Source organism: Mauremys mutica, chromosome 8, assembly GCF_020497125.1.
Source record: "Mauremys mutica isolate MM-2020 ecotype Southern chromosome 8, ASM2049712v1, whole genome shotgun sequence".
In the NCBI taxonomy this organism is placed as follows: domain Eukaryota; kingdom Metazoa; phylum Chordata; order Testudines; family Geoemydidae; genus Mauremys; species Mauremys mutica.
The window spans coordinates 9,831,905-9,858,059 of NC_059079.1; the positions used below are offsets into that span (position 1 = coordinate 9,831,905).

Sequence of the window (26,155 nt, forward strand, 5' to 3'; positions counted from 1 at the left end):
ATACATTTGTTTTTACCTAATACCTACTCTGTGAATTGCCAGGTTCATCAATCCTCTGATTGAATCTCATTCTGCTTTACAGCTAGGAGGCATCTCCAGACTTGTCAATCATGGCTAGGTTTCAGCTTCACCTACTTAGGAAAGCCATTAGATACAATGTTTTCTGAAGTGAAACATGCTATAAAATGACAACCTGACTACTCAGAGAAAATAAATTATCAAGTAAAAACATATTTGTCCTTCTTTGTCATATCCAGGTCTATCATTGCTGTGAAGGGATTTTAACAGCAATGAAATCTCATTAGTAGGGCCAAATAATGCCAACATCTGAAAGTTTCCTTCTTTCAAATATCCGGGTCTACAGCATGTAAATCCTTTTGTCTCTTCCTGCTTTCAGAGCAAAACTAATCCTATGAAACAATGGTTCAGGGCTCAGTGCATGAAACCTAAATCCTGCCCACTGCAGAAGCTGCTTGAGAGGGTAGTAACTAAGCTGTAATGCCTTACTGCACTGCAGATGTAGCGAGCATGGCTGGGATGGAGGAAGGAAGATGGAGATTTTGGTAGCTGGGTAAGGGACAGTTGGAAGGATGCAGGAAGCCACTTGCTAAATTGGGTCCATTCAAAATGCATTTTAATGAAACCAAATGCAAAGTCATACCTCTAGGAACAAGGAATGTAGGCCATGCCTTCAGAATGAAGAACTGTATCCTGGAAAGCAGGGAATGAAAAAGATTTGGCGGTCATAGTGGACAAGCAACTCATCATAAAGTCTCAATTAAATGCTGTGGCAAAAACAGCTAATGCAATCCTTAGATGTATAAACAGGGGAGTAGCGAGTAGGGAGGTGAGGCCAATACTAGAATACTGTTTCCAGTTCTGGCACCCACATTTTAAAGGATGTTGAAAAAATTGGAGAGACTGCAGAAGAGGGCCTCAAAAATAAATCAAGGGATGGAGAAAATGCCTTATAATGATAGACTTAAAGTTGCCGTTTACTTAATCAAAAAGATGGAGAGGCAACTTTATTACAATGCATAAATACCTTCACAGGGAGAAGATATCAGGTACTAATGGGCTTTTAAAACTAGCTGAGAAATGTAGAACAAGAACCAATGGCTGGAAGATGAAGCCAAACAAATGCAAATTAGAAATAAAGCACCAATTTTTAACAAGTGAAGGAAGGGAAGTGGTGTATTCTCCCTCTCTTGATGTCTTCAGATCAAGACTGGATGCCTTTCTGGAAGATATGCTTTAGCCAAACACCAGTTATACTTTATGAAACACAATTTATTGCACTTAATACAGGGGTAACTGGGTGAAATTTAATGGCCTGTAATATACAGGAAGTCAGACTAGGTAATCTGATGGTCCCTGCTGACCTTAAACTCTATGAATCAACTTCCTCCACTCTGACAATAATGCAAGCCTGTCTCATTTGCTCACTTCACCCACAGCCACCTCTTTGCCTTTCTCCACAATTCCCTATTAACAGAATACAATCAGTTCTAGTTCACCAAGCCAGTACCCTCTTCTCATTCAAATTCCTCCTCAAGAATAACTTATTTTGAGATGCCTATAAGCAGGAACAATCTTAACCACATAGGAGTGCGCACACACACAATCTTCCTGTTGCAATAAGCTCTTATCTTACTGCTATTTTGCTCCTAATGTATTATACAAGTAAATATGAACACTAAATGAAATTAAATAATTAGTATTAGTATGTAATTTTATATATATATATATAAAAAAATAAAATCCAACAAGCAGATGTTGCAAGCCCATTGTATTTCCTCATGTTCATGGATATCATTTTAGGTTACCGTAAAATATCCATTATGAACTGGTAAGTTGCAATGATTTCAAAGAGAGAAAGACTGTGACATTTGCAGTTTAGATATAAAATACAAGATTAACTATTAATTTCCAAATCCTATACATATTTCAGTTGGTTATAAAAAGCAGATGTAATCTACCAAATGTAGTCTTCTGATTCTTCACTGGTTAGCATTGGCACCACCTTGCGGTCATTTGCTTAATAATACAAAAGTTGTGCCATTAAAAGATATCACAGCTGTACAACTGTAATTTTGGATTGAAAATTGCAATATTCAGACACACTGTGTTCAATTTGAATTCAATGTTTAAAAACACAAATTCAATTAAAATACATTTATAAAATAAAAGTAATAAAAGTTTAAAATGTAATAATCTCTCCTTGTAAGGGGTAGCTTTAGTATGGGTTCACAGGTTTAATTGCACTCACAGAAGTCACCCCACAGCAGTGGCTCCTGTCCCGCAGGGCTGGGCTCAGTTCTCTGTTCTAGGCATTGTGACTTGCCACACAGGATCACAGCACCACTCAGGTTTAGCCAGCCCTCCTGCCCTGCCTCTTCACATGGCTGGAATTAGGGTTGCAGTGCCAGAGTGGAGGCTACTGCTCATAGGCATGCGCAGCACATTTCATTAGGGTGTGCACTCAGGGAATTTTTTTTTTTAAAAGCGAACATTTATTGAATACTCAATCATAAAAGACATTATTTTTATTCATCAAACAAACTAAAGAAACTAAAACTTAATAAACTTATTTTTTTTTAAATTAACAACTAAATTTTACTTAAAAAATGAGACACAAAATACCAAATTTTTGCTGCAGTGATAACCAGGCGTATACAAAGATACAGTCAATTTTCATGATCTTTATCTTTAACCAGATAGTGAACTAACCCAAACTGACCAAAACAGATTAAGGTTTCTTCATCTTTCTGACCTAGAGAATGAGACGTCACTCACCAAGTGTTATGGTCTTAAATTCCTCAATCACATCATTGTAATTAACTGACAAAGCCAATTCTTGTTCAGTGTACAAAATCATGAGTGAATTGAGGCACTGTTGGGACATTGTACTTCTTAGGGTACGTCTACACTACGGGATTATTCCAAATTTACATAAACCGGTTTAGCAAAACAGATTGTATAAAATCGAGTGCGCGCGGCCACACTAAACACATTAAATCGGTGGTGTGCGTCCACGGTCCGAGGCTAGCGTCGATTTCTGGAGCGTTGCACTGTGGGTAGCTATTCCGTAGCTATCCCATAGTTCCCGCAGCCTCCCCCGCCCCTTGGAATTTCCGGGTTGAGATCCCAGTGCCTGATGGGGCAAAAATCATTGTCGCGGGTGGTTCTGGGTAAATGTTGTCAGTCACTCCTTCCTCTGGGAAAGCAACGGCAGACAAGCATTTCGTGCCTTTTTTCCCTGGATTGCCCTGGCAGATGCCATAGCATGGCAATCATGGAGCCTGTTTTGCCTTCTGTGACTGTCACCGTATGTGTACTAGATGCCGCTCACAGAGGCGATTCAGCAGCGCTACACAGCAGCATGCTTTTGCTTTTGCATGACAGCAGAGATGGTTACCAGCCATACTGTACCATCTACCATACCATAAATTGGTAATAAGATGATCATGGTTACCAGTCCTTTTGCACTGCACCATTTGCTGCTCTCATAAGTGCCCCTGGCTGAGATCAGCCGGGGGCGCAAAAGCCAAAATTGGGAATGACTCCCTGAGTCAATCCCTCCTTTTTGGTATCTAAAAATAGAATCAGTCCTGCCTAGAATATGGGCAAGTGTACTAGAGAACCACTGTATCATAGAACCAGAGAGCACAGCTGCTCTGTGTCAGATCCCGCAGAAATTATGAGCTGTATGCTATTCACAGGGGGTGCTCCTGCAACAACCCCATCTGTTGATTCTGTTCTTCCCCCAGTCTTCCTGGGCTACCGTAGCATTGTCCCCCCACTTGTGTGATGAAGTAATAAAGAATGCAGGAATAAGACACAGTGACTTGTTAGTGAGAAATGAGTGGAAGGCAGCCTCCAGCTGCTATGATAGTCCAGACAGGACATTAAGCAGTGTGGAGGAGAGGAGCCCAGCATCCCGCTGCTAGTCCAGGGGCAATTGAATCTTTTCTTTACACATGAAGGGTGGGGGCTGATGGAGCTCAGCCCCCTGTTGCTATGATGAGGACGGTTACCAGCCATACTGCACCATCTACCAGGAAAAATTAGGGCCAGGCGCCCTTGATCAACCTGACGGATGCTAGTCGGCATGGTTACCAGTACTTTTGCACTGCCCCATGTGCCAATAGGCTGATGATGACAATGGATACCAGTCTTATTGCACCATCAGCCACCCATGGCAGGGGGGGAGCAAGGATGTTGGTGTTGAGTGCTGCAGCATCGTGTCTATCTGCAGCATTCAGTAAAGATAGGGTGACATGTAAAAGAGTCAAGAGAGGATTGTTTTCCCTTTCACTTCTGGGGGTGGATGGGGGGGTGCATAAATTGCCGAGCTATGCCCTGACCCACCACGGACATTGTGTTTGACCCTAGAAGCATTTGGAGCTCAGCCAAGAATGCAAATGCTTTTCGGAGACTGCAAGAACTGTGGGATAGCTTGAGTCCTCCAGTCCATGAGCAGCCATTTGATTCTTTGGCTTTCCGTTACGCTTGTCACGCAGCAGTGCGCTGAGTCCCTGCTATGGCGTCTGTCTGGAGATTTTTTAAAAATGATTTTGAATTTTGTCTTCTGTAACGGAGCGCTGATAGAACAGATTTGCCTGCCCTTACAGCAATCACATCCGCATGGTCCATGCTGGAGCTCTTTCTTTATTTTGATTTTTAACTGCCTCACCACACGTGCTGATCGGAGCTCCACGCTGGGCAAACAGGAAATATTCAAAAGTTCGCGGGGCTTTTCCTGTCTATCTGGCCACTGCATCCAAGTTCAGATTGCTGTCCAGAGCGGTCAGTGGTGCACTGTGGGATACCACCCGGAGGCCAATACCGTCGATCTGTGGCCACACTAACCTTAATCTGATATGGTAATACCGATACTAGCGCTACTCCTCTCGTTAGGGAGGAGTACAGAAACCGGTTTAAAGAGCCCTTTATATCGATATAAAGGGCCTCTTAGTGTGGACGGGTGTGGCGTTAAATCGGTTTTACGCTCCTTAAACCGGTTTAAACACGTAGTGTAGACCAGGCCTTAGTTTGTTTTTTACATGTGCTAGTTTAGAAAAGGCTCTTTCACATGAACAGCTTGTAACAGGTAAGACTGCAAAGCATTGAATAGATTTGTAAAAGGCCTGGAACATGGAAGACCCATCCGATTCCTTTAGCGAATCAAGCCACTCTGTGATGGTGTTTGTAGTGTTACCTTTAGGAACAGATCTGTCATAACTCTGAAGCAATCTGACTTCAGCTTCCAACTCATCCAAGGACACTTTAAATTTGTTGGCAATGATTCTCATATTGTCCCTGCCAATGTCTAAGCTCAGCAGTTTTCCCATTGCAGTCACAATTTTACAAGTCTCCTGTTCAAATTGCTGGTCAATGCTGGTAATCATTGAGTCTAGGAGTGGGTAAAATGAAGTTATTCTCTCCTGCTCCTCTTTTGTATCAATACGAGTGGACATTTTTCTCTTCTTAACTGGGGGAATCGATATATCATTCTCTACACACATTTTCAAACTGTAATTGAAAATAGATTGAAAATATTCTGGGCCACTTCTCATTGCAGCCAAAGAGTTACGCAAGCTTTTCACCCCTGTTATTGCAGTAAGTAAGCTGAGTTCTGGAGCTTGAAGAGCCTTACTCACTTTTACCACCATCTGGAGAATAGGGTGCATCATATGAAGGGCAAAGATGAACTTGAATGAATTTAGTTCATGGATAAGGCCCCTGGCTTTTATTTTAGCATCAGCAATGCGAGTTGTTTCGATAATCTCTTGTAAAGCTTGTAAAATGATAGAGTAGTTTTGTTTTACAGCAGCCACTGCTTCTGCTCTGCATGCCCATCTTGTGTTTGATAGTGACTTCAAAGTCTTCAACTGGGATCCTACTTCTTGTGAAATCTTCTCCATTACTGCATGTCACAAAGGACTCCCCTCCATGAAGGCATAAAGAGTCTGAATAACACCAAAAAAATCAAAGACAGTTCTGTTTTGTTTACTTGAAGTGCATGCATCTACTAGGACGAAGTTCAAACAATTCGCATAGCAGTGTACATAGAATATTTCACTGTTTCTTTCTTTACATTTCATTTGCACTCCCGCAGTACAACCAGACATAGTAGATGCACCATCAAAACAGACAGACATCACTGATGACCAGTCAATTTTAAGAATGCCAAGGATGTCATTTAACTGGTCAAAAATAGACTGAACATCAACTGTTGTTAGTCTCTGAACAGACACAAAATGTTCAACTGGACTATGTTTTTCATGGTCAAAATATCGCACCACAATAGACATCTGTTCATGGTGTCCACAGTCAGTAGTGTCATCGGCAATTATTGAGACCATTTTTCCATTTAGTGAAGATATAATCTTTTGTTGCACAACGTTGTGCAAGGCCACAATTAAATCATTTTGGATGGGATTACTCAGATAGGTAGCATTTCGAGGAGATTGTTGCACATGCTTTGCCATTACAGGATCATATTTTTGGATCATATTGACAAGATTTAGAAATAAACCCTTCTCAACACTGTCAGCTTTTTCATTGTGACCCCTGAATGGTCTCCCACCTTTCGCCAAACACAGAACAATATCTATCAGTCGCTCCATTACACTTTAGTTATGGCACCGTTCTTCTTCTTGTTTAGACAGATAAGCCTGCCCTCATCCAACAATACATCAATAGGTTTCCCTTCATTAAAACTTGACCATGAAAAACAGCTCAACACATGAGATTTTGACAGTTGGTGGTTTTTAAAACATTTGTTAGCCCTATGCCAGTTTCTGAATCCCTTATCAATAAATGCTGGCTCAGTGTGACCTTTGTTTGCTGCATCATTAGAGGAGAATAAACGGCAGTAAAAGCAAAATGCCGTGTTCTTTGATGGGCTATATTCTAACCACCTATACTTTTCAGACTAATAGGACTGAAAACTTTTTTGTTTATTCCCTATTTTACTTCTAGGAAACATGCTCAGTCTAGGCTGATAAGGACCTCTAGATAATCAAGACCGGCGTTCTAATCTATTTTTTGGAATATCACAGACCAGGTTATCAGATGGAATGTTTGATGGCTTTGAATAGGAACTACACTGACCTGAATCAAGAGACAAAGTCTGTTTCTGTTGGTCATTACTCAGTTTATTGCATGCACTGGAACTGGTGGTGGCATTATCTTCATGTAAGTTCTTAACTGAGGAGTCCGAGGTATTTGCACTACTATCAGCACATTCATTATAATTCAGTTTGTCTGCTCCAGTTTGTCTGTTTCTGTTGGTCATTACTCAGTTTATTGCATGCACTGGAACTGGTGGTGGCATTATCTTCATGTAAGTTCTTAACTGAGAAGTCCGAGGTATTTGCACTACTATCAGCACATTCATTATAATTCAGTTTGTCTGCTCCTTTTCTTATCTTAACAACGAACCGATCCATATTTTAAAATTAAAAGAGGGTATCATTTGACTGAATTAAAACATAAAGCCACAGGCTTGTTATGCTATTTCAGTAGAGTACACGTGACAAAGATTACAAACACTGTAGACACTGCGCTGGGCACGCCTGATGCAGCTGCTTATATAGGTCAAAGAATTTTCTAGAATAGTAGTCGGAGGGGGAGGGGAGGACCAATGGTAATGCGGCACCACAGTAGTGGGGACGCATGCTGCAAGCGAACGCAGGATTTTTATACATTTCTACAACATCTATATTATGCAATTCGGCACTTATTGCATAATACAACAATGCATACTTCAAAACTAAAAGAGTGTATCATGCAATTAAATTAAAACGCAAAGCCACTTTTTTTTGAGACATTAGGGCAGGGGTGGGCAAACTTTTTGGGCCGAGGGCCACATTGGGGTAGGGAAATTGTATGCAGGGTCGGCAGGGCGTTGGGGTGCAGGAGAGAATGTGGGGTGTGGGAGGGGGTGCGGTGTGCAGGAGCGGGCTCAGGGCAAGGGACTGTGGAAGAGGAGGGGTGCAGAGTGTATGAAGGGGCTCAGGGCAGGGGGTTGGGGTGCAGGAGGGGTGCGGGGTGTGGCAGGGGGCTCAGGGCAGGGAGTTCGGGAGCAGGGTGCAGTAGGGGGCTCAGGGCAGGGGGTTGGAGTGAGAGGTGCAGGCAGGGGGCTTAGGGCAGGGAGTTGGGGTGCAGGAGGGTTGCGGGGTGCAGGCAGGGGGCTCAGGGCAGGGAGTTGGGGTGCAGGAGTGCTGCAGGGGGTTCAGGACAGGGAGTTGGGGTACAGGAGGGGTATGGCAGTGGGCTCAGGACAGGGAGTTGGGGTGCAGGAGCGGTACAGGGTGCAGGCAGGGGGCTCAGGGCAGGGGGTTGGGGTGTAGGAGGGGTGCGAGGTGCAGGCAGGGGCTCAGGGTAGGGAGTTGGGGGGTGGGATGCAGGAGGGGTTTGGGCTCCGGCCAGGCACCGCTTACCTAAAGCAGCTTGGGGTGGCAGCAGCATGCTCCCTGGCTGCCTACCCTGGCCCCACACCATGCCGCTCACCACATCCCTGTGTGGCTCCTGGGAGAGAAGGGGGCACAGGGCTCCGCGCGCTGCCCTTGCCACACCTCCAGGTACCTCCCCCAAAGCTCCCATTGGCTGCCCTACTGCTGCGGGTGCTCTGTGCTCCCTTGACAGTTGGTATAGTGCAATAATTTAATCAGGTGGCTACATCCACCTTTGCTCCTATTCAATCTGCTCCTTTTGAAATCTATTCATTTTTGCTGGAAGTTATCACTGTGCCTTTTGAGCACCAGCAATAAGCTGTTATGGACTGGTATGTAGGCAGTCTGGACTAATAGTCAGAGCAGGAATCAGGTCTAGTGGGCAAAGCAGGCATCCAGGTTGGGGAACAAAGCTAAAGGTCAGCACCAGAGTCAATTGACAGATACCAGAGCCAGGGGTCAAGCCAGAATCATAACCAGGAATCAAAGTTAAGGGTCAGAGCTGCGGTCACATGCCAAATGCCAGAACCAAGGGTCAAGCCAGAGGCAAGATCAGGAATCAGAGGCTAGGATTGGAGTTGGGACTGGTAATTGGGGATAGGAGGCAAGGCATAAGAGCCAGAGGACAGGCAAGGATCAAGCACAGAGCATGATCATGGTGGGAAAAGAAGCGAAGGCAGGGGTGAGGCAGGAGCACAGCAGGAATCAGGAACATAGTTGGGTGCAAGAGGCAGGCACGAGCAGGGCCCAATATAGCCACAACATGAAACCACCTTGTTGTCCAGACAAACTTCCTGCACCACTTCAGGATTAAATAGCATAACTGGACCAATCAGTGGAGCTAAGCAATCCTCCGATCACAGATGCCTGGGTGGGTCTTTGGCTGGGTATAGTCCTAGTATCTTCTCAGCCCACCAGGTTCCACCAGATATTGGGTGGAGGCCAGGATGCAGCAGCTGTTGGGAAACTCCTAGGCCTAGGTTCCAAACCCAGGAGATTACAGAAGAGTGGTCAAGCAGGTTTCTCCCAAAATTAGTTGTGCTGCTGCTTGATTGATTATCTAACAGTGCTTAGGGCCTAATCCTGCAACCGCTATGCATATAGACCTTCATACAAGTATTCACATTGAGCAAGGGTTGCAGACTCAGGCCCATAGTACTAAAGATAAATCCTACTTTGTGGATATAAATGTATCAGTTAGGGTACTATCCAGACTGAGCCACACAAAACTATGAGAGCAGAATAATATTATTCTTAACACGCTAGGAACCATAATAGTGAATTATATTACATACTAAATCTACACTAAAAGAACATAAAAGGCACCAATCCAAGCACTCAACAGTTGGAAAATGAAGAATTAAATTTGTCCTTGCAATCTTAATTTGGCCACCTTAAACACAAGCATGGATAATCCTGCTGAACATTACATAGGAAATCTGTAGCACAGCCAGAAACAGAATCCTGATATCTGAGGTTCTACATGAAACTGGTCAGAAAAAGGAATTTCCTTTCCACAGGCAACTGACATTTTAAAATTTGTTTTTGTTCCAAAAAGTTTAATTTTTGAAATTTCTTACAGGAAGGAAATTCAGAAAAATTTTGATTCTGAAACATCAAAATGTTTAATTTTTATAATGTCAAAACAATATATTAATTTTAGTATATAAAATGACAATTTAATATAAAAGTTGAAACATTAAATAAAATAAAGACTAATCTAAACATGTTGACATTTTCAAAATGAAACAAGTTAAGACCAATCATTGTGACTTTTTCCCCATTGAAAATTTTGCTCAATTTCCCATGAAATGTTTCAGTTTCAACGAAACTGCATTTTTCAACAGAAATAATTCAGTTGAAATTTTTTCAACCAGTTCTAGATCAGTGCCTTCACACAGGAGAAGATCCTTTCTCTTTTTACAACCCTTTACTTCATTCACTGTCTGTTCTGTGCACTGAATGGGGCCAACGTCCTACAGAACAAATAGTATGTGATCATGTAATAGCTAACTGTCATAATGGATAAATAACCTTAATTCTGGCATTTCCTAACTTTTGAGTGTTTGAATTAAAAATCCTACTGTTCTTTTAATGTAGTTTTTTTTATATATAACACCGTAGATTTATAAAAAAAGCAAACTGAACTAATAGATTCCATCATGTGGAACCATACTGACCCTGGACCTTTACATCTATAGCAGTGACCCCTACCACTTGAGCTAAAGGAGTAACTGGTCTAGCAGTAATAGGTTGTTATCTTCTATGTGAACAAGCCAGAAGAGGGGGCCATGATACACACTTCACAAGTGGCTATACAACCCTTTGCTAGACAGCAGCGGAAGGTTGAGAACTAGGAATTCAGTGTTCTGTTCCTGACTGTGGGGAGAGTATTAAGCTACACATAACATAGCCAATTACATATCTGCAACACTCATGTAGAAAGCCAGCGTGCCTAAGTGGACGAGACTTGAATCTACTACAGGGGTCCCCAACGTGGTGCCCGCGGGCGCCATCTAAATGCGCCCGCGTCTTGGCCAGCGGTCGAGCATCCGCCAAAATGCTGCCGAAATTTGGCAGCATTTCGGCGGATGCTCAACCACTGCCACGGTCCTTGCCAGATGAGAAAGGTTGGGGACCACTGATCTACTATAATAGAACCTGTATTCTATTCTCAATTGTGCCAGAAGTGACCTTGCACAACCTCTCGGGTACACTAAATGTTAAATAAAGAGGAAGGGTGTCACAGCTCAGGTTGAGCTCCCCCTTGTGGACAGTCACCAGGCTGCTGTATTGGACCTAATCTTTGGATCCCATCTGCTTTTTAGCCTGCTGGATCTAAGCCATGTCCAGACATTGTCTCTAAGTCTGATCCCTCAGACACACTCAAAGGGTGCAGACTCCCTGTCTGGTACCTCTTCTTGTACAGCACTGAACACCAATAGTCTAAAAGTCACATTCTGGTTGGATGCTCCTAATGATGGACAGCTGAAAACTCACCTGTGAAAAAAAATCACTACCCCCATTATGTTAAATGAATGGGGGGAGATGTTCAGGAGGCAACAGAGATAACAGAGGCAGTTTGCAGGAAATTATAATGAAGAGAGGCAGCTCGGGCAGGAGACAGGGATGGAATGTAAGAAAAAAAATGATATTTTTAATGACTCCCTTTATTTTGGCAACAGTTTGTGGACTTTAAACTACTTTTAATCTAAATTATATTGCAAGAACTAAGGGTAAAAGACTCCTTTCTTATTCTACTAGTGTAGATGAGAAAAAGTAGTGGAACTGGCCCAAGGGTGAGGGACAAGACTGCTGACTTCAGAATAGGGTTCCCTTTTTTTCTTTGGCACTTGTCTATAAATCACGGGAATTACGTTTTGTGCGAGGGAGGGGCCCAGGATCCATGCTGGTGCAAATTAATGCTGAATAGATCAGTAGGGATTTGGATTGCTTTTTCCGCTGTACACTGACATATTTACCCAAGCAGACACAAAAAGGCTATCTGTGCAGATCCAATTACAGACCTTAGTTTTTCTACAATGAAGTGAAAATGGCTTTGGGTCAAAAACAACTATCTAAAGGACAACTGGGACTCTGAGGGCAGGAAGGGGAAGAAGCACAGAGTCAAGGCAACTTGCATATAAGCAGCTAGGTAAATCTCTGGAGCAAAGGCATTAAGTGCACAGACATTAAACACCATTAAAATATACCATATACTATCTGCTAACAATCACAGTGTCCTTCATTAACACAAAAAAAAAATTAAACAAAAAATGCTTTGTAAGCATTAGCAACTAGCCTTATTCAGCCCAAAGGTGTTTCTGCTGCTACTTTACTAAAATTCTCAATAATGTTTGCTGATATGGAGTGGTGGTAGCACTCCATAACAAAGGCTGAAGCTAGCTTGTCATTAAAAACCAGATTTTCAATCACTTCTCTAACTCAACCAAAAAGGAATCCCCTGAAATTTCAGATCCCACATCACCTTTTTAATGTTATTGTCATACAAGTTTGAAGGAAGGGGATAGAGACTGGGGAAGAATTTTACAATAAAAGGGTATTAAAATATTTTATCATGTTTTCTGAAAATCTTCCTAACTTTAGCTCATCTCTACAAACTGTCTACAAATTACAAATCTGTTGTTTTAATGACCTTGCTGAGAAGTGCCTTTTGCCGGAGTTATTGTGGGAATTACAAAACTACATAAAGAGGCTGTTACGGGATGTAAAGTAGGCAGGGAATGGGATATAGATCCTGATATGTGGTGGTGGTGTGATGTAAAGCTGGGATGTGGATGTGTCTGTGTCTGTGTAGGGGTGCAAGGGGGATGTGGTGGTGCTGCTGGCTGACTGATGGGGTAATGTGAGGGACTGTGCGGCAACAGACCTATGTGGTGTATCACAACCTAGATTCCCAATCACCCTCTAAATGGGGCTGCTTTGTTGGGGGGTGTCTCTTGATAACAGGAGGAGAGGTGCAAACTCCCCCTTCACCCTGCCATGGGTTACGAGGGCATCAAGCGTCACACACTGAGGGACAGGCAGCTTTCCCCTCCCGGGCAAAGAGCGTCAGGCGGGCATCAGTGCGCGAAGGCGGGAATACAATGCCCTTAACCCTAGTGCCCTCACCTGAGCCGAGTGGCGCTGCTGGCCTTTTCCCCGCGCATCTCCCGGACAAGCAATGCCAAGCGCGCGCCTGTTCAGAGGCGCGAGGCTGAGCCGTTACCTTACCCCTAGAGGGACGAGGCTGAGGCGCTGCCCCCACCCCCGGAGGCGCGAGACTGAGCCGTTACCCCTACCCCCAGCAGTCTCGAGGCTCAGGCGCTGCTCCCCCCCAACCCCCGGTGCGCGAGCTCCAGGCGCTCTCTCCGTCAAAGGCCAGGTCCAACCAGCTGGCGCCGGCCACTAGGTTTATGGCGTTCGCTCATTCTCGTTCCTTCCTTGGCGGCAGTTAGAGCCCGAATTGCTCCTCCCCAGGGGGCCCGACACCGCCCCTTCCACCCGCAGTCCATGGCGGGCGCGGAGGCGGGCGCCATGCTGAGGGCCGGAGGTTTCATGTCTCTAGTACTGGTCCTGGTGCTAGTTGCGAGGCTCCCGGCGCTCGGCCGGCCGCCGCCGCCGCTGGGCCGACTCCTCGCCCTGTGGGAGCTGTGGCCAGGTGAGAACAGGGATGGAGGCTCCAAATAGCAGGCACCTGCACGGGGGTCGGTCGGCTACCGGTCTGTGATGCTCCCCGGTGCCTGAAGCTGATCGAGGAGGGGGCCAGAAGCCCCCTGTGTGACCCGAGGCCCATTTACAGTCGGGAGGACGATGGGTCCTTAGAGAAGTGATAAAGGTCCAGTGTCCATGCTGAGGGAGAGCCTGAGGACCCAGGGCCATATCTATGAATGGGGCCCCCTGTAAGTGCAAGGGCTGTGTGGTGAGATCAGAGAGGGTGCCATGTCCCTTGATGATGAGCCCCTCCCTCCCTTTATACTTTATGAATGGGTACCCCTGGGGACATGGAGCCTTCTGTCAATATTCACAAGTAGAGGCAGTGCTCACAAGGAGGACCCCCGTCAGTGTCCAAACTCACCGCTTTGCAAATTGAAGCACAATGAAATTAAGGAGGCTGTGGTCAGCAGCAGTGAAAGTGCCAAGGATCATGTTACTTTCATAGTGCTGCTTGGGAAAAGCTACAAGGAGCAATAACCATGGTGGAATAGGAGCCAAAAAACAGGCTAGAGGAGTGAAGGAAGACCCTTCCCCTTGCAGCAGCTAGGAAGCTTTGGAGAGGGAGAAGAGACATAAAACATCTCCCTTCTATCAGTCAGAGCAGGGTGGATGTTCCACTGATCAGAAACATACTAGCCCACGGTTCTCAAACTTCATTGCACTGCAACCCCCTTCTTACAACAAAAATTACTACATGACCTGGGGCAGGGGTGGTCTAGCCAGAGCCCTGCTGTCCCACGTTGAAGCCCTTGGACTTTGGCTTCAACCTAGAGTGGTAGGGCTCAGGTTTCGGTTTCAGCCATGGGCCCCAGGAAGTTTAATGCTGGCCCTGGCAACCACATTAAAATGGGAATATAACGCACTTTGGAGTCCCGACCAACAGTTTGAGAACCGCTGTAGCCCTATGGCTATTAGCAATTCCGTCTGTTCCCCCCCAGCAGGATCGAGGAGCAGCTCTTTGGTACAAACCATTCCCTTCTCAAGCAACTAGTGTCCAGTGGAGACTAATCACTTCAGCAGTGACTGACTTCTAGACCTTTGGTGAAAGCAAGGGAGGAATCCATGGAATCAGTGATATAGGGTAGTGGAGGAGTCTAGGAATCTCAGTTTAGATGCTCATGAAAAATGTAAACTGTGAGGGCTAGGGGAAAATCTGGAGCAAATAGCCAAATACACAAACAAATAATAAAAATGTTTTCAAGTAGATTAGAAACAGGAAGCCTGTGAAGAATATGGGTCTGTTGGGCAGAGTTAAGGAAAAAACTGAAATTAAGGGCATTGCAAAGACTCTAAAGCCAAACTTATAAAAAACAGCCACTACTTTTGGGAGCCCAATCTGAGATGTTTTAGGCCTGATTTTCAGAAGCACCCACAGCTCCCATTCACTTCAGTTGTATTTGTGAGTGCTTAGTAGTTTTGAAAGATCAGGTCTCAAACTGCACCTCAGAATTCATGGCCATTTAAAAAAGTTTGGCTGCATATGTGTTGCATATGTAAAAGGTGCTAGAATTAATTTTGTTTCTGCAACATTTACGTGGGCGTTTCGTGACATTTGAGTGCTTATCCAGAAAACTTTAATATTTACTTACTTTAGTTATTTTAATATAATTTCCTATGTTTTCTTTTTAAAGAAAAAAGTAAAGTCAACCTGTCAATAATAGGCTAGATACCACTAGAACAGTGGTCCCCAATGCGGTGCCTGTGGGCGCCATGGCGCCTGTCGGGGCATCTGTGTGCGCCCGCGTACTGGCCAGCAGAGAAGCATCCGCCGAAATGCTGCCAAAAAGTAGCGTCATCAAGAGGTGTTGCCGCCGAAAAGCGGCGTCACCAAGAGGCGTCGCCACTGAAATGCCGCTGATTTTTGGTGGCATTTTGGCGGCGATGCCTCTTGATGTTGCCACTTCTCAGCGGCATTTCGGCGGATGCTTGTCTGCTGGCCACGGTCCTCAGTGGCTCGTTGTCTGGTGCCCGCCACCCGGAAAAGGTTGGGGACCGCTGCACTAGAACGTTCAGTTTTGAGGAAGGTGCACATTATAACACAACTGGGCTTCTGTGGACCCATATCTTATTCAGCATGTACGTCACTGTGCAAGGAAAGAGGTTCAATGCACATTTTAGGAGATACAGGTGTACATGTGTGGCCTGAAACAAGCCCATGAAGGCAATTGAAAGACTCCTATTGACTTCAGTGAGCTTTGCACAGTAAGTTCTGTGAGGCACACAACCTTTTATCATTTAATATATTGCTATAAAGTGCTAAAAAAAATTGTACACTGCCTGTATGAAATGTGATTTTCAAACCTTCAAAATTAATTCAAGTCAAAATCAATTTTTACTGGAACAGTTAAGCTTTTTTATAATTATATATTAGTAACTATTTTGTAAAAAAATTAGAATTATTTTATTGCTGGTGTTGCAGGTTATATAAAAGAGTGTCAGCTACTATCAATGGTAACAGTAAACAATTCTTCAAATAAAATATCACAACTTGTGGACCCAGAACAATCAACATTGAAAAAATATCTTCTAATTTCTCATGGTGTTTGGCAGAACACTTCTACAGTTGGAAGAAATTCCAAAATTTCTAAAACAAAATCAGAAGCAACTAGAAGAAAAACTGACAAATACAAGCACCAATGGAAGCTGCTGAGAAATAACATTTTAAACATTTTCATGAATCAAAACAAGCCACAACTAATTACCAATGAAGGCATAAAAACACAAGTTTCCAAAAAGTGGACAGGAAGTGGAAAAATAACTTCAACTGAAACAAATGCAGAGCTAACAGAAAAAGCAAGAAAGATCCTAAAGCTTGGGAAAACTGAAAATACTAAGATAATAAGTCAACATAAAATTAATTCACATCTACAGAATGAATTTAAAATTGTTGAAAAGAAAACTGCAAATAATAAAATAAAGCAACTACAAAGAAAGTTGTGTTGCAATTCTGGTATATTTAACAAATGCTTTGGAACTAAGCCATCATTGATTAATACATTTTTGACAGCAAATTTTCTATCAACTGTTAAAGGAAAATGTTGCAGAAAAAATCCGAAAGACTTACAAAGCATTTTGGTATTAAATTTAGTAAAAAATCAGATGGTCAATGAAAGTAGTCAAAATCAAACTAAAACAATGACAAAGGAAAAAAATAAGTGTACCAATAAAAGAATTTTAGCATTTGTCAAACAAAAGGAATTAGCTGAAAAGAGTTCTAAAACATGGGACTGGGAAAGAATAGGTGCAATCAGCAGAGATCAGCATAAAATATTAACTGATGCAAGAAAAGTGTTAAAAAGTGCAGAAAAGAAAAGTCAACATACTGAACTTCAGAAATATGGACATATACCTAAAGAGTTTCAGGAAATAACTGGATCTGTAAACAATATACCAAATGGAATAAGCAGTTGGAAAAGAAAATCAGAAAGAATGTCTACTAGGCCTTACAGTAAAAACCAAAACATTTTAAACTCAATGAAACAAAGATCAGCAGGATTACAAAAGGGTCAACCAAATATGAAAGACATAGACGGAATGTACACAACAGGTAAATCAGACAAAAATAACGGGAGCATAGATGTATCGTTTAATAGCTTGCCTGAAGTAGGAATCAAAGTAATACTTCAAGGTAAAGAGCAAAGAACTAAAACAACTCCAAAATCTGTTGATGAAAATCAGAGATCTTCTACACAAGCAATGATCCTGCAAAGAGGCAAAGAAAATGTGCAGGAAAAGTGGTCAATATATAAAACTGGTTCTTCTAGAACTCATGAAAGAAAACAAGATACTTTTAAAACTAAAGCTTCTAGAAAACAGAAATGGAGAGGGAATCCGGTTGAAGTACATATACCTAAAAAAGAAAGTACTGTGTTTAGAGTGGAAGGGTTGGAATATTCATCCAGAAATGACCACGTAGAACCTATAAAGTTAAATTCTGTCTTTCCAACCACAAAATATGCTGTAAGTGTTAAACAGGCATTATTTACACCAGAAATAGGACAAGCAAAGTCTTCAAGACACGTGGGAAAAATGGTGACACATAGCACGTCAACTTCATGGAAGGTAAAACAGAAATATTTAAGCTTTGCTCGAAAGGATTTAAATGTTAAAGCTAGAAGAGCTGCTGTATCAAACAAACGAACTGTGAATAGTAAATATAAAAAAATTAATAAAAGAGATTATTTACCAGTATCTTCAATATATCCTTATAAACACTCTTCTCAAAGTGTATCTGATGGTGAAAGAAGGAAACAATCAACACAGGGTGAAAGTGTAAAGATATCTGTAGGTAAGCTGACCTGTTTTTTTCATGCTATAGCCATAAATTGTAAATTAACCTCTTAACTTCTAAATGTATGGTACTTTTCAAAGAAGATCTATTTTGTTTACAAAGGAATTTTCTTAACCCTCTTCATAGGATGGTACAATAAAAGGAGAATGGTGAGTAACCCTTGCACAGATATGAAGGAATGTGCAAAAGGGGTGTCCTCTTGTGTAACAGTGCAAGGGCCTCCCATAGGACCAATCTCTGGGCTCTGGGGAGCACAGAGACTGCTTGCTCCTGCTTCCCACTTCATTCCACCAGGAGCAAGATGCTAAAAAAGAAGCATGGAGGAGGCATATTCATAGTCTGAAGCTCACCCCTTTCCTATACCAGCCTAATGGATGGAGCATATTACAAATCCTCTGTATCCTCAGAAAAGGTCTGGAAGGAATTGTGTTTCAGGTAGACACAATCTGCTGTGTGATAATCCTGAGGCTCCACACACAGCATCTTCTGTGTAATTGCTCTAAAATTGCCACTGAACCTATAGACTTGTGATTGTGATATTGACGACAAATGGCAAGGTGGCAATGAATTACCTTGAATGGTAAATGTATACATCTACAAAAGGATGTATTGCAAGAAAAAAATTCATGTACAGACATCATACAATTGTTGTGTCTAAAAGAAATCTGAGCCAATTTTTCTCAACTAAGCAGAAACATTTTCATGGGATGAAAGTTACCCTAGTGACAGAGCCCACATAAGATCCAGTACACCTAAAGGGCATAGGTGTTCGTTAGAGCCTTCTGTGAGACCTGTTACTGGTAAAAATTTTCACCTATTATATATAAAGTACATTTTAAAATAAAGTTTTAAAATTACAATGAGGCTGCTGAAACATTGCCACTAATCCTCATTACAGATATTTAGTAATTTTTGTAAAAGCAGCAAAGAGTCCTGTGGCACCTTATAGACTAACAGACGTTTTGGAGCATGAGCTTTCGTGGGTGAATACCCACTTCGTACATGCATCCGACGAAGTGGGTATTCACCCACGAAAGCTCATGCTCCAAAACGTCTGTTAGTCTATAAGGTGCCACCACGAGGTGGGTATTCACCCACGAAAGCTCATGCTCCAAAACGTCTGTTAGTCTATAAGGTGCCACAGGACTCATTGCTGCTTTTACAGATCCAGACTAACATGGCTACCCCTGTGATACTTAGTAATTTTTATAATCTATTTTTAATTCACTTGTTAGATATCTTCATGTAAATGCAAAATAAAAAATGATATCAAAGGCTGAATGCTATGACCACAGAACCAAATATCTCTCTTCCCCCACCAATGTCCAACTATGAGCAATAAATTTTTTTCAGTTAAAAAGCTAAGTTGAACAAGTACACAATGTTCTGCATTCTAAAGGCTATTTAACATGGGCTGTGATAGACTGAATGGAAATTCCATAAAATTGTTTCTCATGTCACCTGGAGTTCAACCCTGGGATCAAGCAACAGGAGGATTTGAGTTGTGCAGATGAGGACAGGAAGCTGTCCCAGGGGAGTTGAATTCCATTCTGTTTAGTTCATTGCAGTTAATCATTAGCACCATGAATTACATGTGATAACTAAAAGGAAGCTAATTGAGGGTTTGGAGCATTGGTCTTCTGTGTTCATAGTGTCTGGGTCATATTTAAAAGATAGATAGTTTCATTCAAGTTTAGGAAAACAGGAATATGGTCTTCTTGGATTATCTAGTCCTGTATTCTGTCTCTGACAGTGGACAGTACCAAATGCTTCAGAGAAAGATGCAAGGAGATTTTAATAGACAATTTTGAAACAACCTGTTCATGAGGAAAGACTCTCCCTAAATCTGATCAGGGATAGTTTATATCCCTTTTCTTTTTTTATCTTCTATAATATAAATATGTGTGATGTCATTATCCATATACATGTCTACTTTAAAAAAACTCCAACTAAGCTTTTGGCGTTGATATTTTGTGGCAGAGAGTTCCTTTGATTAACTAATAGTCTTATAAATTGTGTTAAACAACAAAAAACAAAACAAAAATATTTAGTAAAATGTGTATATATATTTAAAGAATCATTTTACTGTGAGTACCAAGAAATTGTCTCTTCTTATTTAGTTTTCTGTGGAAAGTATCATCAGCTGAATGGGAAGACACTAATAAAGGGCCCAATCTTATGATGTGCCAAAGTCAAATGGAGTGGTGGATGTACAATAACTATTAGAACGTGCTCAGTAGCTTGCAGGATTAGTTGTAGTGGGAAGAGATTTCAGTTTGATTGACCTTCCTATCAGTCAACCTAGAATGGAGTTTAGGTAAGAACAAAGTGGTTTAGCATCAATCCAAATAGGACGGTGTTGCTTTTAGATTTGAGGAAAATTATTGGGAAATAGTGGTAGAAATTGACTCCCTCGGTTAAGGTAATTTGCCCACCTTTTGTTACTCAACTTTGGGACCCTCTTGGGTCTCCTGGTGCTTCTAGGTGCTGAGGTAACAGCATGGCCAAGAGCACTTTTTTTATCTGCACTTGAATTGATAGATTATAAAGCTAGATAACGGGAATTGGACAGGGAGTTGGACTAGATGACCTTCTGAGGTCCCTTCCAACCCTAATCTTCTATGATTCTATAACCACTATGATCATTTAGATGGATCTCTTGTATAACATAGGTCGTAGAATTTCCCTGAATTAGTTCCTGTTTGAACAGGAATTGTCAGTGATGGAGAATCCACAACAATCCTTGATAAATTATTCCAATGGCTAATTACGTTCCCTGGTAAAAAAATTTACATTACTTCTAGCATGAATTTGTCTAACTACAACTTTCAGCCATTGGATATAATAAAATAAAAAAAAATAAAATGGAAATATACCAATCTCCTAGAACTGGAAGGGACCTTGAAAGGTCATTGAGTCCAGCCCCCTGCCTTCTCTAGCAGGACCAAGTACTGATCTTTGCCCTAGATCCCTAAATGGCCCCCTCAATGATTGAACTCACAACCCTGGGTTTAATAGGCTAATGCTCAAACCACAGAGCTATCCCTTCCCTCTAGAGCTTCTTATATCTTTGTCAGGTAGATTGAAGAGCCATTATCAAAATTTTGTTCTCTGTGTAGGTACTTATACACTTTCATCAAATCATCTCTTAATCTTATTTTTGCTATCATTAAACAGCATGTTTAAGGGAGAGGCATTCTTGCAAGTATAGATGAACCTGTATCTAAGAAGAGCTTCTACTTTTTATTGTAGAGTATATTTATACTTATTTTTTGCTAATTACATTTTTATTTTTGTGGGAAAGGTAGATCTTTAATGTATTTTGTGTGGAGTGAATAGCATGTTCATACTTAAATAGTAAGTTACTCTCTGCAGAAGTATATGTTCTGTTAATCTTGGCAATTTAGCATGCCTATCAGAGAGATTCTTACTCAGGATATATGTAATTCAACAACTTGAAGTTCAGCCTATTCTTTAGCAAGGAAATCTTTTTAAAAGTGGGTGCCAGAATAAAAGTTTTAATTTCCCTTTGCTTCAGCATTAATTATTATATATATTTATATAGCGTAGACACCTGGGTCTCTTAGTAAATTTTATTTAATTTTCCATGAGTGGAAATATATGCAGGTTACTCAGATGGAGACAGTTGGTTTGTCATTATCACAATGAAGCTGAGAGACTTTGCCTCTATAGACTTAAAAACACATATTGGTGTCCCCTCTCATAAAGCAACATTAGAGGTTTTTGTGGTTGACTGTTGGTCCAGACTATTTTCAGTTTGTTGTGGTTCATTTTGGCTTTGCATTTGCACTGAGGGCTTCACAAAGACCATAGTGTTATATCCTTGGGGCAGCCGGTGTAGGAAGCAATCACTTGAGGCCAGAGAGCAGACAGCTAACCAAAACCTCCATTTTATTTACAGAAACAGAGAGCTCACTCAGCCGGTTGAAACCGGTTGAGCTAACCCATAATAATCTAACTCAGTTGCCATAGCAACAAAAACCATGACAACCAAATACACAACATATTCCTCCCCCCCTAATAAGAACATCCCCTAAATAAAACACACACTAGACTAGAGAAGGAGGGTAGACTGCCTCCATTCCCGGCTAAACCCTGGGGATTATTTTGCCCCATAACCGTGGGTTCGCCCTAACTAAAGATCTAGCCGATGAGGAGGCCTTCTGTCTCTAGGTGGATTACGGCGAACTTCTGGTGTTATTGCACCCGAAAGCACTAGGGGTTCAGGGTCCGCAGCACGAACAGGTGAGGAGGTGGTATCAGCTCGTGCTCGGCAAAGGGGTATCTCAGCCGCCGGCAGTAATGGAGGAGAACAGTCAGAAACAGGTGACTCGTGATTCTGTCCCTCACTAGAAGAGGTGAAGTCAGACCCCTCAACTGCAGATGGGTCCTGAGGACTGGCATGACCTGGCAACAGCTGATCTACATGTCGCCGCCAGGTAAGATTCTCTGCAGTCCGGACTGTGTAGGAAACAGGTCCTGTTTGAGTGATGACTGTGGCCGGAACCCATTTAGCTCTGGAAGTATAATTCCGAGCCAAAACTGGCTGTCCCGGGCTAAAGGTTCGGTCTTTTGCTCTGGGTGCCCGTCTGATGACTTGATATTGCTGCTGATGTTGCACAGTTTGTCTGGGTTCAGAAGGTTTCAGCAGATCAAAGCAAGTGCGCAGCTGTCGTCCCATCATTAGAAAGGCCGGGGAAGCCTGGGTCGTAGCATGAGGTGTGTTTCTATAGGAAAGTAAGAAGGTATCCAGACGCTTTTGAATGGAGTGTTGTCCCCTTGCTGATTTCAAAGCGTTTTTCATTGTCTGCACAAATCTTTCAGCTAATCCGTTGGTGGACGGATGATATGGTGCTGACGTGATGTGGTGTATCCCATTTGCCTTCATAAAATTTTGAAACTCCTGAGAAACGAACTGCGGTCCGTTGTCGCTCACAAGTTGTTCTGGCAGACCAAAACGACTAAAGAGTCCTCGTAGTTTTTGGATAGTACTCTCTGCAGAAGTGGACTGCATTATAGAGACTTCTGGCCATTTAGAATGGGCATCTATTGCCACCAAGAACATGCTTCCTTCAAGGGGGCCAGCAAAGTCAACGTGAATACGTTGCCACGGGTTTTCAGGCCAGTCCCATGGGTGTAGGGGTGCCCACTGGGGTGCATTCCTCACACCCTGACATGACATACAAGCTTTTGCCTTCTCTTCAATAGCGCTGTCCAGTCCAGGCCACCAAAAATAGCTTCGTGCAATTTCCTTCATGCGCACTATTCCACAGTGACCGGAATGTAGCTGTTCTAACATCTGTGATCTCAGTGGTGGTGGAATAATGACACGTCTCCCCCACAACAAACAACCAGATTGGACCGATAACTCCGTCCGCTTGGACATGTAGGGAACAAGGTCGGATGAGACCGGAGAGGTTTGTCGAGATTTTCCATGCATCACCAGGTCCATAACGTGGGACAATACTGGGTCAACGCGAGTTGCCTTCTTTATCTGAGTAGCAGTGATGGGTGTATTCTCTACCTGTTCAAAGTAGAAGATTTCCTTTTGGGCACTATCTTGGTGTTTGACCGGCAAAGGCAACCTTGAGAGGCCATCTGCATTGCCGTGCAGAGTGGATTTCCGATATTTGATTTCATATGTGTGTGCTGAAAGTAACAATGCCCAACGTTGCATACGACTAGCAGCTAATGGGGGAATGCCTGTGTAGGGTCCAAAAATTGATGTCAGAGGTCGATGGTCTGTGAGAAGAGTAAATTTTCGCCCAAACAGGTACTGATGAAACTTCCGAATTCCAAAAACAATTCCTAATGCCTCACGTTCGATTTGGGCGTAGTTAGTTTCTGCTTTGCTTAGAGTGCGTGAAGCAAAAGCAATAGGTCTCTCTTCTCCTGAAGGCATAATATGTGACACGACTGCTCCCACTCCATAAGGGGAGGCATCGCAGGCCAATTGCAGTGGTAAGGATGGATCAAAGTGCGTTAGAACTTCAGAATTTAGCAATGCATCCTTAGCTTTGTTAAACGCAACATCACAGGCTTCAGTCCACTTCCAGGCCTTGTTCTGCCCAAGGAGCTCATGAAGTGGTTTTAGCAGTGTGGCTAACTGTGAGATGAACTTTCCATAATAGTTCAGGAGTCCTAGAAACGAGCGCAGCTGGCTTACATTTCGAGGTGGGGGAGCCTCCACAATAGCTTTAACTTTTGCAGGGGCCTTATGAAGACCTGCAGAATCAATGATGTGTCCCAAATATTCAACAGAGGGCTTGAAGAATTCACACTTGTCTTTGCGAACTCGTAGGCCATACTCTTCCAGTCTTTGTAGGGTAGCCTCTAAATTCTTTAAGTGATCCTCTTCATTTCTTCCAGTGACCAGGATATCATCCAGATAGCACTGAACTCCTGACAAGCCACACAAGATCTGGTCCATAGCCCTCTGGAACAGGGCGGGAGCAGATGTTATTCCGAAGGGTAGGCGACAGTATCGATAAAGCCCCTTATGAGTCACAATAGTCAACAGCTCTTGGGACTTTTCATCGACGTGCATCTGTAAATATGCTTGACTCAGATCAATCTTACTGAACTTTTGTCCCCCAGCCAGGCCTGCGAAGAGGTCATCGATGCGGGGAAGCGGGTATTGCTCTGCACACAACACTGGGTTGACAGTGACTTTAAAATCACAGCAAATCCGGAGAGAGCCATCTTTCTTCACGATTGGAACGATAGGAGTGGCCCATGAGCTATGGGTAACTGGTATTAGGACTCCATTGGTGACCAGGCGCTCCAGGTCTGCTTCAACTTTTGGCCTGATGGCATATGGCACAGTTCGGGCTTTCAGATATTTTGGTGGACTGTCAGGTTTAATGTTCAATGTCACAGTGATTCCCTTCATACTTCCCAAATCATCTCCAAAAACAGCAGCATGTTTCCTTAGAATAGGGGTTAGACTGGTTTCTTCTTTAGTCATCCGGTGCACTTCTGCCCAGTTCAGTTGAATCTTCCCAAGCCAAGACCTACCCATTAAGGCTGGGTAGTCACCTCTCACCACAAACTGGCAATTTAGCTGCCTGTCCATTGAGCTCCACCTTAACATCAATAGTGCCCAACATGGGCACAGCTTCACCTGTATACGTCTTCAGAACAGTTTTTGTTGCCTTAAGCGGAAGATGCTGTAGCTTTTCCTTATACACAGTCTCAGGAACCAGCGAGACAGCTGCACCGGTGTCTAGTTCCATGCGTATAGGTTTGCCCTCCAATAAAGGGGTTACCCAGTATTCATGTGAGCCCGCTGCCAAAGACAAAACATGCAGTGGCACTTCCTCTTGTGAGGAGGTGTCACCTTGATCATCCTGGGTCTGCTCTAGGGTATGCAAGGTTCCTCTTTTTGTCGGCCAGACCACAGGCCTCTTTTTCTTTTGTTTACAGTCATACTCAATGTGTCCCTTTTTGCCACAGTGTCGACACACCAGGTCCTTACACCAGCATTCTGATGTCTGGTGACCCAGCTTACCACAGCGGTAACATTCTTGACTCTGCACCGTTTTGTGGGTCAGTTCTTGTGACACTTTTTGCACCCTAGGGGATGCACCGATGTATTGTGCCTCCCTTGTAGCCAGTTCCATGGAGACAGCAATATCAACAGCCTTCTGTAATGTAAGCTGAGCCTCTGTCAGTAGGCGCTTCCGTATAGCTTCACTGCAGAGGCCACACACTAACCTGTCACGCAGGGCATCATTTAACATCTCTTTAAATTCACAGTGTTCTGCTAGCTTTTTTTAAATGGCTACAAATTGTACAACTGTTTCATCTTCCTTTTGGTCTCTTTTGTGGAACCTATATCTTTCAACAATTACCAGTGGTTTTGGGGAGAAATGAGACCCCAGGATTTCCACGTCACTGTAAGATTTAGTCTCAGGCTTAACAGGGTGCAGTAAGCTGCGTAGCAGAGAGTAGGTTTTAGCCCCTACAACAGTTAAGAATATTGGCACCTTCTTCGCTTCTGTAATGTCATTTGCAATACCAAAAAGCTCAAAACGCTCAGTATACACATGCCACTGCTCTGTATTCTCATCAAAAGGCTCCAGGGGCCTGGTCAGAGTAGCCATGATTTTTAGTTTCACTTTCACAGTCAGTGCAAACAAGCAGCTTTTTTTGTTTGTTTGTT

General features: G+C 42.9%; 1 protein-coding gene across 7 annotated transcripts in view; it reads left to right on the forward strand.

The window, feature by feature from the left end:
- The first annotated feature begins 13,217 nt into the window (after positions 1–13,217).
- C8H1orf185 (chromosome 8 C1orf185 homolog) overlaps positions 13,218–26,155 on the forward strand; it is a 43,642-nt gene continuing 30,704 nt past the window's right edge. For 2 of the 7 annotated variants that reach the window (XM_045026094.1, XM_045026095.1), the window contains exons 1-2: positions 13,221–13,623; positions 16,099–17,967. In XM_045026094.1, coding sequence (XP_044882029.1) covers positions 13,476–13,623; positions 16,099–17,967 — 2,017 coding nt within the window. In that variant the 5' untranslated portion in view covers positions 13,221–13,475. Of the gene's footprint in view, positions 13,624–15,862; positions 15,882–16,098; positions 17,968–26,155 lie in introns of those variants that run through there. The other 5 variants (XM_045026093.1, XM_045026096.1, XM_045026097.1 and 2 more) reach the window with 5 other exon arrangements.